At 34.3% G+C, this 23,328-nt stretch overlaps 4 protein-coding genes across 5 annotated transcripts; 2 read left to right on the plus strand and 2 right to left on the minus strand.

The window, feature by feature from the left end:
• Positions 1–567: 567 nt before the first annotated feature.
• LOC108906925 (ankyrin repeat domain-containing protein 40) lies at positions 568–2,113 on the plus strand. Its single transcript, XM_018710369.2, has 3 exons — positions 568–725; positions 774–1,075; positions 1,131–2,113. The coding sequence occupies exons 1-3, from the start codon at positions 607–609 to the stop codon at positions 1,436–1,438; spliced, it is 729 nt and encodes a 242-aa protein (XP_018565885.1). The 5' UTR covers positions 568–606; the 3' UTR covers positions 1,439–2,113.
• A 2,870-nt stretch (positions 2,114–4,983) lies between these two features.
• LOC108906921 (ribosomal L1 domain-containing protein 1-like) lies at positions 4,984–7,272 on the minus strand. The gene is made up of 2 exons (XM_018710364.2): positions 5,962–7,272; positions 4,984–5,906 (listed from the first exon to the last, which is right to left on the minus strand). The coding sequence occupies exons 1-2, from the start codon at positions 7,205–7,207 to the stop codon at positions 5,209–5,211; spliced, it is 1,944 nt and encodes a 647-aa protein (XP_018565880.1). The 5' UTR covers positions 7,208–7,272; the 3' UTR covers positions 4,984–5,208.
• A 151-nt stretch (positions 7,273–7,423) lies between these two features.
• Positions 7,424–8,752, plus strand: LOC108906924 (tRNA-splicing endonuclease subunit Sen54). 2 transcript variants are annotated; one of them, XM_018710367.2, is made up of 5 exons: positions 7,424–7,529; positions 7,584–7,745; positions 7,804–7,948; positions 7,993–8,507; positions 8,584–8,752. In XM_018710367.2, exons 1-5 carry the CDS (start codon positions 7,519–7,521, stop codon positions 8,702–8,704), a joined length of 954 nt encoding a protein of 317 aa, XP_018565883.1. In that variant the 5' UTR covers positions 7,424–7,518; the 3' UTR covers positions 8,705–8,752. The 2 variants fall into 2 exon arrangements, with proteins under 2 accessions (XP_018565883.1, XP_018565884.1); XM_018710368.2 differs by having other exon boundaries at positions 8,002–8,507.
• A 905-nt stretch (positions 8,753–9,657) lies between these two features.
• On the minus strand, positions 9,658–12,891 carry LOC108906923 (heparan sulfate glucosamine 3-O-sulfotransferase 3B1). Its single transcript, XM_018710366.1, has 3 exons — positions 12,491–12,891; positions 12,258–12,429; positions 9,658–12,209 (listed from the first exon to the last, which is right to left on the minus strand). Exons 1-3 carry the CDS (start codon positions 12,611–12,613, stop codon positions 11,464–11,466), a joined length of 1,041 nt encoding a protein of 346 aa, XP_018565882.1. The 5' UTR covers positions 12,614–12,891; the 3' UTR covers positions 9,658–11,463.
• Between the last annotated feature and the right edge of the window lie 10,437 nt (positions 12,892–23,328).

Consider the following 23,328-nt stretch of genomic DNA (forward strand, 5'->3'; position numbering starts at 1 on the left):
GGGAAGGTGTGTAAGTGTTAGTCGTGTGGGGATGCCCCCTCACGGGGGCGTACGTGTCTTTTGGTGTATTTGTCTGTCTGGTATATTGTTTGTCGGGGGTCGCAATTTTAAAGAAATGTATTCTAAAGTAATGCAAATAACTGATAAATAAGTAAAAACTTACCTGGGCATAACCCCGGCACAGGTGCTGTAACAAAGATGCCGACGGCGTCTATGCTTAAGCCGGGGATTAGGTCGGTGATTAAAAGGAAAGAAAGGGATTCTTTCCAGGTAGCCTTAATAAAGGCAGGTAGAAATTGCTCCTTGCACTACACTTTCACAAAACACGTGTGCTCTGGTCGGCTGCCCGCTAGGAACTGGTGAATAATACAATAATACTGCAAAATATAAATTAATGCAATAACAAACATAATAGGCATTTTCAATTAATAAAGGTTCCTGGACCACCCTGGAGAATATGTAGTGTCGACACTCCGTATTGGAGATCCTCATTGGTTTAGCACTACCACCAACACTAACACTACCAACATTAAAAGCAAAAAAGAAAAAAGACCCAATTCACTATACTGGCCATTCAAAATGTAAATACATGGATGTTAACATAAAATGGCAAGTATATTAGAAGAAAAACTCCGAGAAGCAGCTTGTCTAGGCGACACAGAAGCAGTTCAAACGCTTTTAACTCAAAACGTGAACGTAAACTCCCAAAACCCCGTGAACGGCTGGTAAGTTCATGAGGTAACCTCACTTTTTAACTAACGTAAATTTTTAAGGACCGCTCTGCACTGGGCTTGTAAACGAGGTAACGAAGAGATCACGAAGATCCTAATCGACCATGGAGCAAACAAGCAAATAAAATCCTTTAAAGGCGAAACCCCCAGCGATCTCTGCGCTTATCCAGGCACTTTAGAACAGCTTGGCGTACAGCAGGACGAGCTCAGCATAAAATTCATCCCCAACTATATAAAAAATCCCCCATTGAACGGTCAGGTAGACATTGGACCTAGATTAAGGCCTAAACACACAGATCTTTCAAGCATGCCTACCACTTCTCTACCTACCACACAAAACGATGGTATAATTGATCGTTGACGTGAACTTCCACATATTAAAGCTTATAAAAATTTTAGATCTCGTACTTAAAGTGAAGATTCACGGCTCGACTGATCCGGATTTCATCGAAATTGAAATACCCAAGTGGAAGTTGACATATAACAACCTGCTCAAAATTTGCTGTGAAGAACTGGAAGTCATGGATTGCCAAGTGGAGCGCATCAGGAAATTGCCTAATACCCGTTTGAGGAAGGACAGCGATGTTAAGAGGTTGAAAGAATACCAGGGTTTAGAACTGGTGTTAAAAGCCCCCGCAGCTGGTGACAAATCAAATAACTGTTACCAGAGCATTTCGACTTGTAAGAATCAAACTATTTTGTACTGAAATGTGTCATATCACGGTACTGGAAACTCGAAAATATCTAGAATGATAATCAGCATTGTATATTTTTATCGAATTTTTGGGCAGGTTTCGCGATTTTCAGGAATAATTATAATGATAAACGAGCTGAAGACATTTTGTGATTACTTTTTACATGATAGAAATCACCATTTCTCATATCCGTGCAGCTTAATACGCTTCCTCACTTTAGTATTATTTTTATTCTGAGGCTTAAGCATTATTTACTAGACTAAATAATAGCGACAGTTATATTCTGCCATACTATCTTACCGCAGTATAAAATATCAACTTCTAAATATCTAATTCTTTCCATTTTAGAGGCATAGACAATAATTGATTTTATATTCGCATAATCGATAAAAGATAGCGTCACTGTGCCTGTCATCTGATCGTTATCAGATGTCGACTGGTTTTGTAAAACTCTAGCAGAAATAGAAAAGCACGAATAAATATTATTTTCTTCTCGGTTTCCCTGTTTTGGACTATCTTTTCCCCTCCTTATAGTTTTATTAATATACTTCTAAAATTTAAAGTCGGCACGTTGCACAAACGTCTATAGTGGCAGTCAAAACCGTTAAAACGTTTGAAGCGAACCTTGGTTCAAAAAGTGGAAACTATTCTTAAAAATTATCATTTGGATAAATGCACTTTTAAACTACATATTGATAATTTTTTTCTTAAAATCGAGTGGTCGAGTAAAACGTATTCGATAAATGCTTCTGACAAGATTTTGACCAGCTGGTCAAGAAGCGGGCAACAAGCTTCAAGTTCTCTCTCTCTGTTTATTTACTTATGATCAGATATCTTCTTTTCGCTATTTGGAACCATATTTCCAGATTTCGAATTCCTTGATTTCTTTTTATAATTCCTAACTAGTTGGTGGAAAAATAGATCCTTTTCGAGTAACAGATTTTGTACGAGTGTTCAATTCAGTCATTATTTTTTCTCAATCTACTGAAATATGTTGTTTTTGTTGTAAATGTCTTCCGAAAACTCAAAATTAATATTAAGTCACAAAAAAACAAAGTAAAATGGCGTTTATTCTATATTGCGAAAACATTCTTTGAAAAAACCTTATTTTACTTTACTTTCAGCTTTGCGATTCTCCTTTAATTAAAGTACGAATGACTTCGATTAAAATTATCAACGTGTTTTCAATTAACATTATCGAGTACAAGAGGTGGTCGAAAATGAGTTTCCAATTATTTTTTCAGATTAAAAACAAAATTGTTTAAATTTAGTGATTTTAGAATAACGATTTATCAGATTTGTAGTTGAATTTTTTATGAAGTTATTAAGGCTTAAGTTAAAAAATCTATTAAATGGTTGAAAACAGGCGCAGTGACCCTACTACACATCCTATGAAAATTAACTCACCCCTAAGAATTAGCCCCGATTTCGAGGCTGAACGGCTGATCTGATTTTGATGAACTTTTTTTAATTTTTAACTTTAACAGAAACTTAGTGAAATTTCAGTTATCAGTTGTTTTTTTGTTCCCATAATTTGTAGCACCCTGTAGGCGTAGGTTTTGATTTATTTGTTTCTCGATTCACATGTATATATTTGTTGTTAACTAAAATAACAGTTACATTAAAGCGCAAAGATTTTATCGTAAAAATTTAAAAACTTAGTAATAAAAAAAAATTGAGACAAAAAATTTGTGACAAGAAAATCAGATTGGCCCCTTTTTGATGGTGCGTTAATTTTGATGTGGGGTTTATGTCTTGTTTACACCAGACCACACTAAATTTCGTAAGTAATCTGATTCTAAAAAATTCTACGTAGTCGGATTTTTGATGAAGAAATAGTCTACATCAGATTAATTGCTCAACAAAAATGTAGCGCAAATGCTCATATAAATTTTAAGACTTCTGTAAGCAAGACAAATGTCATCTTAGTAGACCGATCAAAATAAATCATTTAGAGGGAAAAAAAAAAAGAAAATAGTTACCTAGACTTTTATAAGTGGAAATGGTAAAGGAGCTTATAATAAACAAAAAAAAATAAATAAATGCGTGAGCAGGTGTGACGGGGGATTGATTTCGGGGGTTCAAAAGTTGTAAAAAATTGTATCATTGGGATTTCTGGCAAAAATTGATGTCAAACAAAAAAGTATTCCATACAACAGTTGTAGATAATGCAAAAATCTACAACTTTTGTGGAGGTCACTTTTTAAAATAACCTCAAAATTTCCGTGAAAAATGCGAAAAACAGGTTTTTTTCTGATTTTTCGTTTTTTATTTCTCATTTCGGCAAAAATAATTTAATTTTGACGAAACTTGGTGAAAGTATACCTTTTTGTGTTTTAAATAACCACAAATTTTTTTAAATAAAAAATCAAGAAGCTTCCGAGATATTCATTTTTTCCGGTCTGAAATACTTTTGTTTCAAAGAAAAATTCTACTTAAAAAATCATCGTACAGAGAGTTCTGCTAGTGATCATTTTTTCAGTTTGACATACTTTTTGGTGAAATAAAAAAATCTGTAATCACAGTTCAAAAAACATGCTCAAAAATATAAAAAAATTAAAAATGACTTGCAGCAAGCAATTTTTCAGTAATTGTTGATAATTTGTTTAAATTTAAAAAAAAGTCAAAAAAAAAGTTAAAATTTCTAGTAGTTCCGGAGATATCCGGAAAACCTGAAATTTTGCAAAATTGTTAAGAGCCGTACTCAGGAAAAATTTTAAATGATAACTAAAAACCTTTTTAAGCGATTACAATAGTAATATCATCTAATTCAGAATTAAAAATGACTAGATTTTATCATAAAAATAGCAGCGACTTATTTAAAAAAATTAATCTGATGCCCCTCGAAGACATGTCGATTTTGCAAAATTTCGGGCTTTCGGGTTTTGCGTCAACAGTAGACTTTGCAGTTAATACAAAAATAAAGTTTTAGGTCAAACAATGAGACAGTTTTTTTTTGTATTTTTTTCCGTAGAATTGAATGGTCTAATCAGTTTTCGAATTTTTTTAATTTAAACAAATTATCAAGAATTATTAAAAAATTCATTATTGCAAGCCATTTTTTATTTTTTTTTTGCATTTTTGAGCATGTTTTCGAACTGTGATTACAATTTTTTTATTTCACCAAAAAGTATATGTCAAAACAAACGATGATTTTTCTAAGTAGAATTTTTCTTTGAAAAAAAGGGTTTTCAGACCGGAAAAAATGAATATCTCGGAAACTTCTTGATTTTTTTATCTAAAAAAATGTGTGGTTATTTAAGACAGAAAGGTATACTTTCACCAAGTTTCGTCAAAATTAAATTATTTTTGCTGAAATGAGAAATAAAAGACGAAAAATCAGAACAAAAACTGTTTTTCACGTTTTTCTCAGAAATTTTTAGGTTATCTTCAAAAATTGACCTCTGGAAAAGTTGTAGATTTTTGCATGATCTACAACTTTTGCATCGGATACTTTTTTGTTTGAAGTCAACTTTCGCCAGAAATCCCAATGATACAATTTTTCACAACTTTTCAACCCCCCAAATCAACCCTCCCCCTCCCCTGCTCACGCATTAATTTTTTTTAGGTTTATTATAAGCCCTTTTACCATTTCCACTTATTAAAGTCCAAGTAACAATTTTTTTTTTCTCCAAGTGTGATTTGGTGGACTATAGAGCTTAAGTAGAAATAAAATATTTGTATTTACGAAATATTTATTTTAAATATACTGGATATGAAATAAAATCACTTTTTATTTTAAATTATTTATTTTAAATTATGTCAAACAAATTTTTAAAAGTCTAAGGTTGATTCTTAACCTTCTTGTTTTTCTTTCCTTTCTTTTTTACATCTACAACTCCTTTTGATTTCTTCACCTTTGTTTCAAGTTTTACATCTTTCTTGTTATCGACTTCTTGCTTCCTCCGTTTTTCCACATTAGAATTCACTCCATTTACTTTTATTTTTTTCACCCTTTTAACATTTCCATTAAAATTTGCTTCAGAATTTTCTTCAACATTACCACTAGCTCCTACAGAAACTTTTTCAATCTGCTTCCGTTTCTTAGCATTCTTGCTTTTACATTCACTTTTCTTGCTCTCAACTTCAACATCACTTATGTCGCCATTCTCACTAACTTCTACAGAAACTTTTTCAATCTGCTTCCGTTTCTTAGCTTTCTTGCTTTTACCTTCACTTTTCTTGCTTTCAACTTCAACATTACTTCCTTCACCATTCTCACTAACTTCTATGGATACATCTTTACTCCGCTTCCGTTTCTTAGTTTTCTTGCCTTTACCTTCCTTCTTCTTGCTCCCGTTCTCAGCGTTATTCCCCTCACCCGCATCGTCCTCTTCCATTGTCCTTCTCACGATCACCTGTCCCGTTGGTTTCACTGTGACTTCGGCGTTCGGTAACGTCGTTAACTCACCTTTGTATGTCTTGTAAGCTTTCGGTTTCTTGGATTTTATATTTGGTAGTACCACTTCTTTCGGAATCTCTAAAATGTATCTCGTAAATAAAATAGAAAATGCTTTTAACGCTGCTATACTTACTGAATGACGAGTATATGGGGATAGACGTAGCTCTCGCAGCAGAAATGTGTAACCCCTTGATGTTTTCGAATCCCCCTGGAAATTCTTTGTTTAAACATTCGATCGTAGCGAATACGTTATCCACGAGGTCCTGAGTTTCCATTTTATCGTGACCGAATTGAACGCTGTAGCTATCGCCTTTCAGATGCAGAAGGAAGAATGCTTTCGATAACGCTTTATCGATATGTTCCTTTAATTTTGTAGCTTGCAATTTCACCGATGTGGGTACCTTACGTTTTTTATAAAATATTTTCCCACACTTTTTTACCACTTTTCCGCTTATTCTACCGTCAACTAAAAATGCGTCGTACAGATCTACGAGCCTCAACATTTGTTCAAACGTTTCATGTTCAGTTCGAAGCTGATGGAATGTCATAATTTTCTTGATATTCTCGACTCCTTTTGTTCGAAGTAGGTTTTCGTAGTGTTCGATGTGTTTTTCATGTTCTATGTTTTTAACGCCTTTCACTTCAGGGACAATAAGGCACACCTCATCGTCTGGGGTTAATAGCGAATTAGGTAGTGGTATTCTGATTATTCTAGAAGGACCTCGGGGCACCTTGTGACAGCACACCTGCAGGTATATCTCGATAGGATCATCAAACAGTTGATTCTGTATCTTAGGATTTTCTCTACGAAGTTTTATAATAGTTTCTACCGCTTTGGCAATATTTTTAGCTTCAATGCCAAACTTCTGCTCCGAGTCAATTTCATTATCGCCAATTGAATTGTCTTGCACTTTGACGGTGTTCTTTTCCACATTTGAAACTTTTTGTTTAGTTAAATTTAAGGATTTTTTGGCCGATTTCTTTTTCTTACTCACAGAAACAATAGAGTCGGAGAGTTTCTCCTTTTTCTCACTCACAGAAACAAGAGAGTCGGAGGGTTTCTTTTTGATTTTCGGAGTTTTTAACGAAGACGTCTTTTTTTTCACATCATCTGTCAAATGGGTTATTACTAGTTGTTTTCTCTCAACCAAAGTATCTTTAGTACCACTTTCACTGACTGTCCATTCGTTCACGTTTTCCTCTTTTTTCTTTTTCAAGGGTGTGGGAAGTACTGCGGCAATAGATTTTCTCCTTTTTATTGGAGATTTCTTCGACTCGACACCGCTGAAGGAACTGTTCTTGCTAAATTTTTTCTTAACTTTCTTGGAACTTGCAGATTTTTCGGCTAGTATCCCTTTACTTTTTACCATCTTTACCATAAAATGATTAGATATAGATACAACTCGTGTGAAAAAATAAGGTTATGTTGAGTTTATTTAAAAAGAGGTTAGGTTACAAATTAAAAGCACCGAACTCTATACAGAGGTGAATATAGAGTTCAGTGATAAACAGTACAGAAACAACATAGAATACCAAACAAAGGAGCAATCTATAGATCATGGTATGAATTGAACCAGAGATGTAGAATCTGTGAATTGAACTTAGAAACTTAACCTAAAATAATTTTTTTTCAAACAAAAATTTGATGCATTGAAATTGGGGAATACGAATACACCTACCTGATCACTCTATGGACAGTTTGTACACATCTTTTTATTTATTAGATACTACTAGCTACAGATATTGCCTTTTTAGAGCAAAAAAATTGATAAACCACCACAGAAATCCCATTGTTAAAATCGATGTATCCGGTTCCAAGTTATTTCTTAAGTCTTCCACACAAGAAGAATCCGAATTTATAGAAAAGACCCAGGCCAACTTGGAAAATATTTTAAGTTATGAACGGGCAGACCGAAGGTACTTATGTCGTTCTTTCAGATCCGCTCACGTAAAAACCCCTAAATTACTTTTCAAGGTGTGCTAGGTCTCTCGCTACATGGTCATCCGAAGATAAACTGGCCAAGGTGACAAGAACGGTGAAAAGTCTAAACAATTTCGGGTATCAAGATAAGAACGGCACATACCTGTACCCCGAAGAAGCACTGTTTTTGATGGAAACCGTAAGTAACAAGATCTATGCGTTAATTTATAACTTAATTGGAAGAAATCGCAGAATAGGCTGGAAGTTACGATCGACGGAGTGCCACTAAGTGTACAAGAAGGTTACGATTTATTACTGAAACATTGCGAGTGCGATGCAGTCAAATACAGGGTGTACAAGAAGCTAGCGCTTCTTGGATACAGATTGCTTAGATATTCAGAGTTGCGAAGACGATTATCGAAAACGACCAAAAAACAAGATCCAATTACAAATAACTCTACAAACAGTGAAATAAAAAGTGACGAACGTCATAGAAAACGAGTATTGGAAGCGGAAAATGAATTTAATCCCAAGAAAATTAAAATAAATCCAGAAACCGACCAGTTGAAGGGTCAACCAGGTGCAAGTAATAGGAACGTTACACAGTCACAGTACATTTTAAATATATTTGAAAAGTTACGTGAAACCGCACCTAGAGAGTACGATTCCGTTGTTACGGATGACGTAGCGCCTCAATATTGCATATTTTTGCCAAGTAATAAAAGTAGGTGCGATTACGATTTCAATCTATACATTTGGTAAGTCCAAATCAATTATTTGACTGAAGAAAATCAAATCTGAAGTAGTATTGATCCATTTTTTTTTTATTTTTAGCGAGGACTCGATTTTAAGGAGCCAGCACCATAACCATGCGACTCCTTCGATATACGCAATATGCTCAGAGGGCAACATTTCGTTTTATAGGTTTTCCAACACGCGGCTTCCAATTTTATAGTTTTATATACCGTTACATTTTCGGACATAAATAAAAACAATCGATTCACTCAAATTGTGTTTTATTTGCATACAAATCCTTATCCTGGCCTGAAATTTTTAGTTAAATTAAGTACAAATTCAACAGTTTGTAATTATTAAATAAAGTTTGAATATAACCATGACCCATGTATTAATTTATTATTTTCAACATCTTAATATAAAATATCTAACAAGCACTAAAACTTAACAAAAAAAAGAGGCAACAAAGGATGTTTTCATTTGGTAACAGTTAGCTTTGGTTTTTTATAAAATGTAACAAAATCGTATAAAAACACTTACAACTATATTATAACACACATAAATAATATAAAAGTAAAAAACGAACACCAAAGACGGAATATGAGATTATAGGTGAGCTTCAATGGTTTCACAAATTTGTACCTGTTCCTCAACCGGATCTTTGAGATGAGTTGTTTTTTTCCCTGACGTATCGTTACCCCTTTCATAATTCATAAACAAAGAGACACGAACGGGTTATCGTTGAATAATGGGGGAAACCGCACTAGGAGGTTCAAAAAATTGTTTTTTTTTTTTGCATAAAATGTTAGTACCTAAAACCGAACGCCCATCAGGTCAGTGCTCGGGTCCACAACATGTAAGGCCAAATGCTCGTTCAGATACTCTAGTATGTACTTACTAAGAGGGCTCTATAGCAAATAGCCAACCAGCAATACATTTTTCTAGATTTTATTACACAGTTTGTATAAATATGAATGCATGCACATATAACGTAGACTTTCTCCCATTATAACGCAGATTTTCTATAAACTGGAGTTTGTTTGAAATTCAAATTACTTTTTGGTGCAAAGAAATTTGTAATTTACGATGTCGCTTGCTCAAAAGCCGCAAATTACAAATTTCTTTACATCAAAAAGTAATTTGAGTTTCAAACTAAGACCATTTTATAGAAAATCTGCATTAGAATGGGGGAAAGTCTCTGTTATTTGTACAAGCATTCAAATTTATACAAACTGTAATAAAATCTATAAAAATGTATCGCTGGTTGGCTATTTGCTACAGAGCCCTCTTAAGCAAGAAAAGAACAGCTGCAAGCTCAGAATGATGCCTATGAGGAAGAGGGACTGTTATATGGTGCTGCAATTGCTAATTGATCGGAAATAACTCTTAATTATTCATAATTTTCTCAAATTTCAAATTTTTGGAAATCTTCAATCGCGCTTTTCTCAAAACATTTTTTTTAGTTATGAACCGATCGTTATGAAAATTGAAGTGCGTTTCTTTATGAAATTACAAAGGACATAAACCAACAATTGGGATGATATCATAATTTTAAGGGTGTTTTTTATTCAAAATAAATGAAAAAAAATGGTTAAAATCGATACATTTTTTTCAAACATGTATCAAAGCTTCAATTTTCACAATTTTTACCCGCAATGAGGTTCATATTCTTAGAAAACATGAAATAATGCAAAAAAACAACCCGTTTTGCTTCCAGATCAAAATTGCGATCTTCGGTGGACAACAGCCCGTTGCTTCGGCATTTGCAACACAAATGACTTGAAAAAATTTGTAAATGTAAAAAATAATGTCAAAGTTTGATCAAATTCTAATCAATTTGTCTCAATAAAAAAAATCATGAGAACCACCTGAAAATCAGCCTCTTAATGTGGTATCCCCCCTTAAAGAGAACGATAACGTAATACAAAAATATTTCAGCTGAGGAATTAGGAAAAATATTTTCCGAAAGACCCGGTCGATTATCTTTTATCAAGGAATGAAATAAAAAAAAAACAAAGTACGTCTATAAATAACGTACGAAAACAATACTGGAGATTAGATAATGACACTAGACAGAATATCTTAAACCTTTTGTAAATAGTTGATAAGATACTTATTGTTGTTAATAAAACAAGATTATTTTCACAAAGATATGGCTTAGGAGAGACATATCAGAGACAAAGGAAAACAATTTATTAGGCAAAATATGTCGTAGAGCACCTAGTTTCCCCATTAAATTTTTTTTACAGTTTTGAATTTAAATCCAATTTTTTTTGTTTAATTAGCATATTTTTATCAAATCGATGTATATAACTAGATATTTACGCAATAAGTTGGGTCATAAACTATAAATTATAGAGATAGCATTAATTAACTGACATAAAAATATAAAAATAAATTCGTAACAAGTTAACAGCAAAATATTAAGTAAAATTCTCGAATATACGATGAAATTTCTCGATGTTGAAGAACTGACGGCGAAACTAGGTACAAAATGGTAGTATTAGTGGGATATCCGTGAAAATGAACACAATCGATTTAGTCTCATGGTACCTACTTAAAGTTAGTAACAAACTATCAACCAATAAAGTAACAAACGGAAAACAAAATTAAGTCCCAAAGCACTTCTAAATCTACGTTATCTAAACGATTCTAATCGAGTAATATTTTAAGACATCTCGTTTCATTTTATTGCAGCTAGACTTTTAAATTTAATTTATACGTTGTAAATACTAAACAGAATTCTTTCTAATCGAAACCCGTAGATTTTGAGAAATCGTAAATCTCGTTCGCGTTTGTACGCAATTTGGAAAATATTAACCGACTAGAACGTGTTGCTTACCTACGAACCCTACTGTACGGATTAAAGCTCTCTGTGTATTCTTTGTATTCTAGAGGTATATAGTTATATAAAAATTGACTGTTTTTTTCACAAACGATAATTATAAAAGTGGCGACGCCGGCCACAAAATTAAGTCCCTAAGCCCAACCGAAATTGATGCCGGTCATCTGGTAAAAGTGGTTGTTGAACGGCCTATAAAAGTTCCTAAGACGCTGCAAGACTACCGGATTGACGTAGGGGTGGCTACGTCCCTTGGTCTTACCTAGACAGTGCGGTGCGCTGTGCCCCTCGCTCTTGAACAAACAAGGGAAGCCCTTGGTGGAGTTGAAGTAGAAATGCTTCTCGGTCACCACTCGCTTCAGTCCTAAGAAGTCTTGTACTCTTTTCAGCTCGATAGCCGGGTCTAAAACGAGTCTCTCGCCGCTTACGAATAACAGCTGCGACAAAGGAAAGAATTTCAGCCACCTAGCCAAGTACCTCGAGTAGATGCCGAGCTTGACGGGCCCCCAGGACGTGTCGATGATACTCCCGATGGACCCGTTCACGAAAACTAGCTGCTCGAAGGGTTTCATGTCGTATTTCTTGGAAATGGCTTGAGCGTAGTCGGATATGGCTCTAGTGACGGGATCTCTAACTACTACTAACAGTTTAGTGGAGGGATTCATAAGCTGCACCCGTCGGGGCGCCTCTTTGGTTATAAAGTACGAAGGGGTCTTCTCTATGGTCAGTTGACCTTCTAGGGTGGCGGGCATGTGGTTCCTGTACCATTGGAAACCTCTCATGTAGTTCTTGTCGAAGAAGTGTACCTCGTTGCCGGCAGCGCGGACGTCGGGGTGGATCCGTATGAATTCCAGGAGGGCTCGAGTTCCGCCTTTCTTAACACCTATAGAGTCTGATAAGACACTGATATAACAAAGAAACACGATCTTACCTATGATTAAAGCACTTGGTAGCTGCCGTTCCGGTCTCAAACCCTGTTCCCTAAAGAATTTATATTTTGGCGATATGTCAGTTTCGTTGCCTTCCAACAAGGACACCACACGAACCGATGTCGAGTAATGTACCACTGGTACATCGTTTGCCACCACCGGGTGAATATGCCACTAAAACATTTTCGGACAGGAAATATAAAACAAACTCAAGTTTATTTCATCGAGTACTTACTTTTGGTATTGCTTTGGAGATGCTAGACACCACACACGAGTTGAATATGAAAGTAATGTAAAAAGATATCGCAGCTAGGATTATGAGGGCCAAAATAATCTTCCTCGAGACGAGAATTTCCATTCCCTCCGATTTTCAAGAGCATGTCAGAGATATGTGTCACATCTGAAAACCTAACGGCGTACTGGTTGTTGTTTACGAATCTGTATCGGTGTTTATTTAAACGGGTAAACAAAGGTGCCCAGTTCAAGGCAGTCAGATATAGCACGTTGCATAATTAAACTTACGTTTAATATTCAATTAGAAGCGGCGCGTCCGCGAAATCATAATCACCACGTCCGGGGACCGAATATCAATGCACTGCCGCATTGATTCACTTCATTTTTATTGTTCTTTGTGATTATTTTTTTTACACTTCGGTTCTTTAACCTACAAATGCAGTCAAGTGACAAATCAAAACAGACAGGAAATAAGTGCGCTAATACGCCTACCGCTCCACAGATGGCCCATGTGCGATTACTGAATTCTTCCTAATATGTCAGTAATGTTTTTACAGTTTCTTCATAGAGGGAAAACGTAAGGTATTGACGTTAGGTAAACTTCTTGTTTGAGGGTAGCGTAAAAACGCGACAAGGCGATTGGTTATTATTTTATCGCGATTAGCAATCATAATGCCAAAGAAAATACTTGATATTTACTTTTCAATTTGTAAAGACAGAATAAGTGATTATAAAAATAGCAGTTAACTGCGGTTTGGTTTTTTTTTTCCAGAATTGAAGTTCATTAGGCTCGGTCTCGTTTGCCAAACCAGCAAACCATACTTGTGAGGTAGATTTTAGAGAGTTAATAGCCTACTATTGTATTAAATTCGTATAATTCAGTTTGAAAACGTACGATAGTACTTCTCTTCAATTTATAGCACAGACAAAATTTTTTCGCGATGAAATACTTGTATTTCCATGACCATTTAAATTTCGCGCCCTGTTCTCTAGCCTGTTTCTTTATTCTATTTACTTAGAACTCAAAGAGCATTTTAACTGGGCTATGTTCCCATTTCTTTTCGAGTTATTTACTTAGCAGTGTTGTCTCTGGAGTTGTCAGTCACAAGAGAAAAATAATAGTCTCCTCTTTATGTCTCTATAAAATAAGTAAATCTCGCAGTAAAAGAATGTTTCCCTGGCCTGGCCAAAACAAATTTTCAATAAACCGTTGTCTCAGTTTTCAATTTACGATTGCAAAATTTATAGTAGACTACTACATTTGAAGGTTTTGACGGTACAATTTGATAAAACTCAGTATGATTTGGGAAAAAACTGTAAACACTATTTGTTAGTTCGGAATAACCCTGATTTCACAATAACTATCCGAGACACCAGAGGAAGCAACAGACAATTTTTCAGATGTCAGCACTCGGGAGATTTTTTAACCAAATTTGAAACGTCAAAGTCAAAAATCTCGCGCGCGACGAGGGCGGCGCTCACGCGCGTGCGCGGGCCCTGCGCTCCTTCTCCTGCGTGCAGACAGTTCATTAACGTTAACTTTTACTGCTGCTAGCGCGTTTATTGCATTAAGTATCAATGTGAAACTTTTTGGAAATAGAAGTTTAACCTTTTCTTTAATTGTCTCTAAAATCCTGGTCCGATACGTCCGATAGTTAATTAATAATTAACGTTATATAAAAAAGTTATCTTAAGAACAAAGAGACGTAGGTGATTTCTCTTTTTTTAAAATTACCATAAAAGTAAGCTCTATTTAATGCAAAAAGAGCGAATTCCCAAGCGGCTTTTGCCTGACCCTGGGACAATTTGTTTATAGCGTTGTTTTGCACATCCTACTTTGTTAATTGTAAAAAGCTATACTTAATTTCAACTGTTTAAAATTTTTCCTTTTCGATACGTTTCTTTGGATCAATTAGAACCTACGTCTACAACATTAACTACTAAAATTAACGTATAGTAATTAAACAATTACCTATTTGCAAAAGAAAACAAATGAAATGAATTAACAAAATAAATAGCTAGAGCATTAATTTCACGGCCAATTGAATCAGCGTTTAGCACACATGTAGGTCATATTATTGACCGTCTTTTCCAAAAATTTCATCAACATCCATCGGTTTTTGAAATAATAATACGCAATTTTTGAAAACCGATTTTTTCGCGTTCGACCTTTATTTTACAGTTAACAAATTAGTGAAAAATGACTATAGAGGCCCCAAAAAGTAGAGAAAATAAAAGCCCACAAAACAAAAAAAAAAAAATACTCAAAGAGCGCCTAGAGATTCGCGAGAACAGAAAAAAAAAGTGAAAAAACACGTAATTTTGCCACTTATTTACAATTTGCCAACTTAACGTCACTTCTTTCGAGTTAATTTTTTGATATAATCATTCTAAATACCCTCCCCCCTTATAAAGTGCAATAAACTGTCTACTAATAATTTCAAAGCTAAAACAAATTGCGATTTATGATTTCATATTGCGAAAAATAAAAGAAAACAAAAATATAATAAGTTATTGGAAATATAGATAGAAACAACCATAAAAACCAAGAGCTACGAATTAGACAACTTTCAGTCATTTTTTGAAGGCCACTTTTCCTTTTTATCGGCAAAAACGACTAATAAATCCGAAACTACAGATGGCGCCACATTAGGCGCAGTCGGAGCGCTAGCGATCTTTCCTCTGTTAATCTTTGAGCTAAATATCAGTTTAAAAATATCAGAACGTCAATTTACGTTTAAAAAACTCAATTTTCTAACACTTTGGACTTTTAAATTACACTCGACCATCGCAAGACCGATCGTACCGAGCGTATACACCTGTTACACGACACGATAATTCCAGTAAGACTTATTACAGGTAATGGCCCCAACAAATCAAGCATTTTCTATTTCCACGGCCGCCGGTGATTCGTCCACAAATTGATATGCGTATGCGATGTGGTATTTGCATATTAAAGACATGCATATACGCCGTTCGAAAGCGAACTTCCCACAGGTCCCGTGCATACATGTAAACTAAAATCTCAATTATAACATATCTACATGTAAATCGGTATACGCGCTGCGACCCGAGGACGGCCGTTTCTTTTTAATCGAAACGGGCGATCTGGCGTTGCCGTTGGGGTGCTTCCGCGTGTTTAGAAAGCTAATGGGATGAGCGATGGGATACGTAGTTCGTTGAATCCTGTAATGCATGTTTTGTTGGAAAAAACCTCGGGAGGGTATCTTCGAGATAAATATTTCTGTTTAATTGGAAAATAAAAACATAACGAGTAGGTAGACGTAGACACTGCCAGAGAATGGTGTAATTACTGCATTCTATAAGAAGCTTCAAATACAGGACGTTTCAGGAATAGTCGACTTGGCTCAACATTTGAATTCGAGTTTTCAAAACAAGAGAAAAAGAGTTAAGAGGAAATGTCACTAAATACTTTACTTTTTAAGATGCAGGGCACTAAAACTGAAACGGAATTTTACATTTTTTAAAATATCTGATGGAGATGTTCGATGCAGAGGCAGACCAGCGGGGATATCGAGAATTTCTATAACTCAAATCAGACGCCACTAGGTATTCTGTAAATTCGTTTGCTGCTTCGAGACTTTGGAAGAATGAAAATAAAACAAAATATATCAAAACAGTCTTAGAATGCATCACCATGCATCAAAATAGTTCCTAAATAACATATAAAAAAGCATCAGTACAGCTACGCTACAGAATACGTGCACAAACACGGAATTGGAAAACATTCTATCAAAAAGGCTTTGGAATCTATTATAAATACGTCAAATACATTAAAATGATTCAAAACACTGCCAAAATATATCAAAAACTGGAAACTACTTGGAAAACTTCACAATTCTCCGAAATACTTAGGTATATATACTGCTGTGGACAAAAAAAGGTACCCACTTAAAACGTTTATACGGGTTCAAGTTATGACATTAATAAAGTCCTGTTTTTTAAAGAACCATATAACCATAACACCTTTAGATTAGGAAATCATCTAGCCCGAAAATTACCATTTCATGCATAATTCTTCGGTCAGGCTGATTATTCGTGAGCAGATAGTAAAAACAGTGTTAGTCCAGTCACTGAATCATTTTGGCTTCCAATATTTTTAGATGGAATGGATTGACGTGAAATATAAACTGGGAATTTTTTTATTAAAAATAACCTCACGATTCGATAGAGGGACGAATTCTACGCAAAAAAAATTTGTACAGTCAATAATTTTTGAGTTATTTGCGCCTAAACATGTTCGTTTTTAGCCCAAAAATGCTTGTTATTGAGCCATTTTTCGCGAATATCTCAAAAACTACAAGTTTTCTCAAAAAAAATGATCATAAGCAAAAATGAAGGTAATTAAATAGCAAAGAGATTGCTTTTTTATTTTTGTAGGTGGTATAGAACCCGAGTTATGACTTCCAGAAGTTGAAGTCGATTTCGAAGATAGCTAGCTATAATCGAAACGTCCTGTAGCGGAAAAATTAAAGGTTTTTCGAGGAAAACTTATATAACACCTATTAAAGTTCTTGAAAAGACCTTTAAATTGAGTGATGGTAGAAGTCGTTAGCATGAAAACTAATGTTACAATCAAAATAAAATGATTGTCTTGATTTTGTAGATCTTTTAAAGTCGAACAAAAAAATATTTTACCATTTCTCTGTAGAACCGTCAGAAAAAAAGTTACAGTCGAAAAACTCGAGTTTCTACTAAAACGGCATGTTTGATCAACTTTTAAACAATGTCGCCCGTCTTTTTCAGCGAGCGGATCCGGTACATATTATTCTATACTATTTTTACTACCTGCTCACAGAAAATCAGCCTGACCGAAGAATTATGCATGCATACCTACCCCTATATTTCCTGGTCTACTTTCCAGAAACCTTTGGACATATCTAAAAAACCTCGAAATACCTCAGAAACGTCAAAATACCTGGAAATACTTCGAAACCGAAGAATCATATATCTTGAAAATACTTTAAAAGGACAAGATCAATGACCAGATGTCAAAGGTGGAGAACACAAGTCAATATTCTTTAATACTAGGAGTCGCTGACTTTTTGTCTTAGAACATTAGCCTTTGGCTCAGAGCTTGCCTTTTGACCCTGGCAGCATTGGCCTTTGGCCCGGGAACATTAGCCTTTAGTGCAGAAGAAATTGCACTTTAGTTCTAAAGCTTTTGAAGTTTAGACAATTAATCCTAACACACCCTGTATACTAAGAAGAAAATATATTTTGTTTAATATTCTAATGCAGAACAATTATTTTATACAATATTGAAGGCAGCACTCAACCTGTCTTTAACATTGTTTATATTTTTAAGCATTTGCGCTAAATATCAGTAATTTGCACAATTAGATCACGAAGTACATCTGCGTTATAATTATCAATTAGTCAGCCTTTTGTTGATAACGTTGCTTATGGAACAACATAGGAATAAATCTGTAGACTCCTTTTAAAAACTTTTTATACAGATTCCATATTTTTTCTTCTGTTTAATTATCAAACATGCTTTATTACCACAAAATATTAATGTTATCGTTTTCATAAAGTACTTACCCATATTTTAGATGTTACAGAACACCATTTCATCGTCATTCACAACATTTTCCCACCATTGTCGAAATTCGTAGGCGATTAAAACCGTTACAGTTACTTATTTCGGTACAGTTCCTGATGTAGTTCTCTGGGTAATTCAAAACGAGGTGACGCAGTATGTCCTGGGAACACGGAATCATAATCACAGAAAAAAACGCAGCAGTTATCACAAATTTACTTTCTACATCCGTCCATCTCGAATATCTGTAAATTAAATTAAGATAATTACTACTAAAAATTGTATTCAATTAGTTCCTCATCTAATATAGGATTTAACGGTTCTGGCAATGCATTATTTGGAATAATTCGGTGCCACATCAATAGTTTGCACGTTTTTGAAAAAAGCAAGTGTAATCACCTGGTACACATATACAAGATAAAGAGAATAAAGTTGTTCATCAGGTTGCGCAAAAACATACAGGGTGTACCATTTAAAACAAATAAGTTAAGATGGTTTAAAGTTGACTAAATTCGGCATTAAATTTCTACCACCCTGTATGAAACTAAGTCATTTTGAAATTATGGCAGGAAAGCTTAGAGTTTTAGCTATGTCCCCTATAAATTTTATCGCTCTAACTTTATTATTGTAAAATACACATCTTTTTAAATTAAGCAGCGCTTTTTTAATTTTCTTTTGAAAAAAAATTAAATATATCAAAAACGGTTAACTTTAAGAATAGGAAACCTTTATGAAAGTTCACCTAAAAATTGACGTAGAATCCAAAATTGCAATAATACACAGGGTGTTTCATCTAAAATAACGAAGATGACGTCAACTTTCAGTTGAGAAGAGCATGAGAAAACACTATTGTCCAAATTTTCAAACATAAAATCGAAATAATCTCTGAAATATGTCTAATGTTTCGTCACCGTGGGACACCCTGTATATAATCAACAGAATTGGAATGCTGTTTGAAACCATTCAAGTTTACTATAGTTTATATCCAAATTTTAGTACCCTGAAACTGTACAGAACAATTAGCATTTTATGACCGCCACATTGAAAATTAAATTCATTAAACAGCTGTCCGCCAATAAAAAATTCAACTGAACTCAAGCGGGCATCGAAAAAGTGCCAGTAAATTATCATTTTTTTAAACGTTCACCTTTGTAGTTGATCGTAAAATCATCCTCATTTACCAAGCCTTTCATTTTGTCTTTATTACCGAATTAGTACGCAATATAAATATGATTTCTCCAAGGCAGTAAAGTATTTTTTAGATACTTTCATAGAATTTATATGCATATTAGCTTATTACTTTAGAATTTGTTTTTGCTTTATGACCGACAGTAAATGTCCAAAGACTGTCGTCTTCATTATCTTCATTACTGCTGATTGGATTCACCTGACACTGTGAAAACTTATTAGAAAGTGTGACTTTGGCTTTGCCATAGAATTAGTTGTTGGAGGTATTCTGTGATTGTGCCTCTTAGAAGTTTCACGTTTTTTTTTTAATAAGTGATTGACCTGGAATTATTACGCAACACACATCAAAGGCTCTTCTCAAAGAGGTTAACATCATCAAAGACTTTAAACCCTTAAGTTATACAAGGCAACATAATTAGGTCCGGTACATGTTCCCCGACAGGTATTACGCGTGTAATCAAATAATAACATACATTTCGAGATTGGATGAGTAAGGCAAATTGTCCAAGGACGTTTGACGACCTTGCCACTTCTAGTTTTTATATTGATTGGATTTCATCCGGCCTTATATGGCGGCCAATTAAGATCCAACAATAGGAACAAGACTTTCCCGTTTTGCACGATCCAATTTTAATTGATTTTCTAATCGAATTTTTACACGATAATAGATCGGGTCGATGGTTTGCTTTAAATGCCGACATGTCGCCACGAGGACGTTGACAACTTGCACATACCATTAGATATATAGAGGAGAAGAGAAGAAAGAAAAGTACTGTTCAAAGTGTTCAAACTGTTGTCTATTTATTTCAATACATAATTCACATCTTCGATTACACTTCTAACTAGATTTAATTTAACGTTATGTGGAATATTATTTATTGCGGTTCTAATTATGTCTTTCAACTGATGTTTTCCAGAGAAACTTCCAACTCCAGAGAAAAAAATCCAATGGATTAATATCTGGGAATCGTGGTGACCAATGCATGGGTCCTCTTGTATCAATATAGCGGTCCTCAAATGTAGCATTCAAATAATTTATGTTTATTTGATGCACCGTCTTATTGGAAAATAATATGGACATACTCATTAACTGTTAATTCTTCCAAATACTCTTGTAACTGATCTCTCAAAAAATTGTTATACCATTCACCAGTTAAAGAACTATGGCAGCAATATTTTTGAACCTAGCATAACATTCCATACATTAATATGAAATCGACTTAATAAAAAAATTAAAATTTCTTCCTCTTATAATAAAAGAAATGCCTATTTCGAGTTTTTGAGTTTTTTATTTATTAATTAATTAAGTACGGCTCAACTTCAGGCAAACTTTGCACAATTGTTTAATTATTAAACGTTAATTTTAGAAGTTAATATCGTAGAAATAGGTTCTAATTAATCCAAAGAAACGTATCGAAAAAGAGAAATTTCAAAAAGTTGAAATTAAGTTGGACTTTACACCTAACAAAGTAGGACGCGCAAAACAGCGTTAAAAACAAATTGTCCCAGGGTCAGGCAAAAGCCGCTCGGGAATTCACTCTTTTTGTAAAAAAGAGAAGTTACCTACGCCTGTTTGTTCCCAAGATTGCACATTCATTGCACAGAATTTCCTTAGTCGTGTAAACCGCAATGTTTTACTTGACCTTCTTCAATCTGTATTAAAATGTGTGGTGTTCCAGGTTCAGGCACTGCATTTAAAAAAAATTCTAATACCTTGCATCGCCGTGAACTTCTCCGCCAACCACATCTCCTCCTCCCTAGTCAGGGTGAATTTCATCCAGGCGTTTTCGATGTCGGTTAGCAGCTGAAGCATCCACCGCGGATCTAGGGGGTACTTCAGATAGACACGGGCGGCGGCTAAGAACCGCGCCAGTGCCGTCTGGAGGTCTGTCAAGTCTCCTGAAACACACGTCTGTTGGTCTAAAGCGGTTCACTCGACGTCGCTTCACTTGAAGTGTACGTGTTTCATAATTAATTTGCCAAACTTAAAAATTTGAATACGTATACCAGCCAGCTTGTAAATATTATAAATGTAGATTCTATTTGACCTGAACATGTGTAAAGCAAGGAAATACAAATTTTATTAATACACCAGGAAAATTAGCGAAAATAAAAGAGAAACTCGAAAAAAGTCCCATCCGCGAGATTATTGTAAAATTTATTGTCTAAAGGAACGTAATACAAGACATCTCTCATCTCGTGATTCAAAAACTTTTATTAGCAAACTTTTCTATTTAAACAAATAAGTGAGGAAAATAGTTTTTTCACGAATGTATAAATCATTACTATGGAAAATATGTAGTTTACAGCACTAGGTATACTTTCTCTAAACTGAGAGATAAATAGGTCTTTTTTAAATATGCAACAATTTATTTTTTATTGCTTTTGATAATTCTTCAAAATATGCCAATAATATTGTTACTGGTATCCAGCCGTCTGCTAATATATTCATTATAATTATTGTTTATATCACAAGAGGCACAACGTTAATTATATAAGCTAGGTTATCGAAACTAAATAAACGTGGTCTTGTGGCTGAAAGCGTTACGCGTTGTGATACTAATCTAAAGGTTCTGGGTTCGATCCCTGATTGAGGTATGGTTTTTTTTCAATTAATATAATATTTCGAATGTAATTTTCTATCGTCCACATTTAAAGACAAATATTTGCGCACCAGTTGCTGGTCACGAAGTGAATAATTTCTCACAGTGTTGCCAAATATCTGCTGATTCGAGGCGCGCTAGATTGCTTGTTAAATTCTGCCAGAAAATCGTGAAATATAAAATACAGATTAACGAGGGCGTCAACGCAGGACCTCGTAAGTGAAAAAGTGACAATTTTATAGGAGAGCAAATAAACTCCTTTGTTCTTATTACAATCGACCAAAGTTAAAAATATTGCATAATTTGAGTACAAAATAAATAACATTAATATTCTTTGACACAAAATAATTAAAAGAAACTGTTTTTAGACAAAACATCCTTTTAGACAAAAATGTTAGTTACGAGTTCCTGTGTTGACGCCCTCGATAAGTAGGTATAGACCAAGCGAATTAAATTTTTTAATAAATAAATAAAGTCCTATCCGCGAGATTATTGTAAAATTGTCTAAAGGAACATAATACAAGACATCTTTCATCTCGTGAGTCAAAAACTTTTATTAGCTAACTTTTCTATTTAAACAAATAAGTGAGGAAAACAGTTTTTTCACTTTGCAGGGAAAACCATTATTTTGAGCGAAAAGTGACTCACAGACAGCTTATAGGGAGTAAAATTATATTAATTTTAACATTTTTTCAAAGTCAGTTTTAAACAATTTAAATTTGAAAAACTAAATTCTCAGTAAATGCCTATGTCAATACAACTGTTTAGGTACAAAAACAACTAATGATCAAAACCCTACAACGCCTGTGAGCTTGGGAAAAATGAATTGAAAATAGCATCTTCTTAGATAACAAATTCCGCCAACGCCAAACCAATGAAGCTTTCGAGCTGAAATTTTTACTTTTTAAGGGTGTAAAAAGCCTCAAAAATCCTGAATGTCTGCAATGAAAATTGCATTAATTATTAGCAATTGAAGAAAACGGCAATTTTCGACCATTTTTGAGCTCTTGTGCATAAACAAATTATCGGAATTTAATCGGACTTTTTTCATTTTATAGGCTTATTTATACCTACCTTTTTTGTATAAACTTTTTTTTGCTATGAATAATAGCTTTTTTACGTGAGTCAAAAAACCACTTTTCCATAACTTTGACCACTGTTAAAACAAAGTTTCCCAACTAGCCTCGAGCTGATTTTTTGATAGTTTATTTATAACAGGTTTCCGAACAATATTCGGCAGAGAAACTTCTAATAGTATTTTTTCCCGAAACAGGTTCTTTCATGCCTATAATGACTGGGCTAATAATAGAAATTATGCTCTTTTGTCTGGTAGGCAAAAAAGTGATATTTTGGGTTATTTTAGAGTCTTTAGACCTTTTATTGTTAATTATTAAAAAGCCTCACCTGATGGTATGCGGGTTTTGCACATATTATACTAAAATTCACCCAAATTTTATGAAAAACTACAAATCCTTGGCTACTCAA

The sequence above is a fragment of the Anoplophora glabripennis genome, unplaced genomic scaffold (genome assembly GCF_000390285.2).
Source record: "Anoplophora glabripennis isolate ALB-LARVAE unplaced genomic scaffold, Agla_2.0 scaffold354, whole genome shotgun sequence".
NCBI classification, from domain to species: domain Eukaryota; kingdom Metazoa; phylum Arthropoda; class Insecta; order Coleoptera; family Cerambycidae; genus Anoplophora; species Anoplophora glabripennis.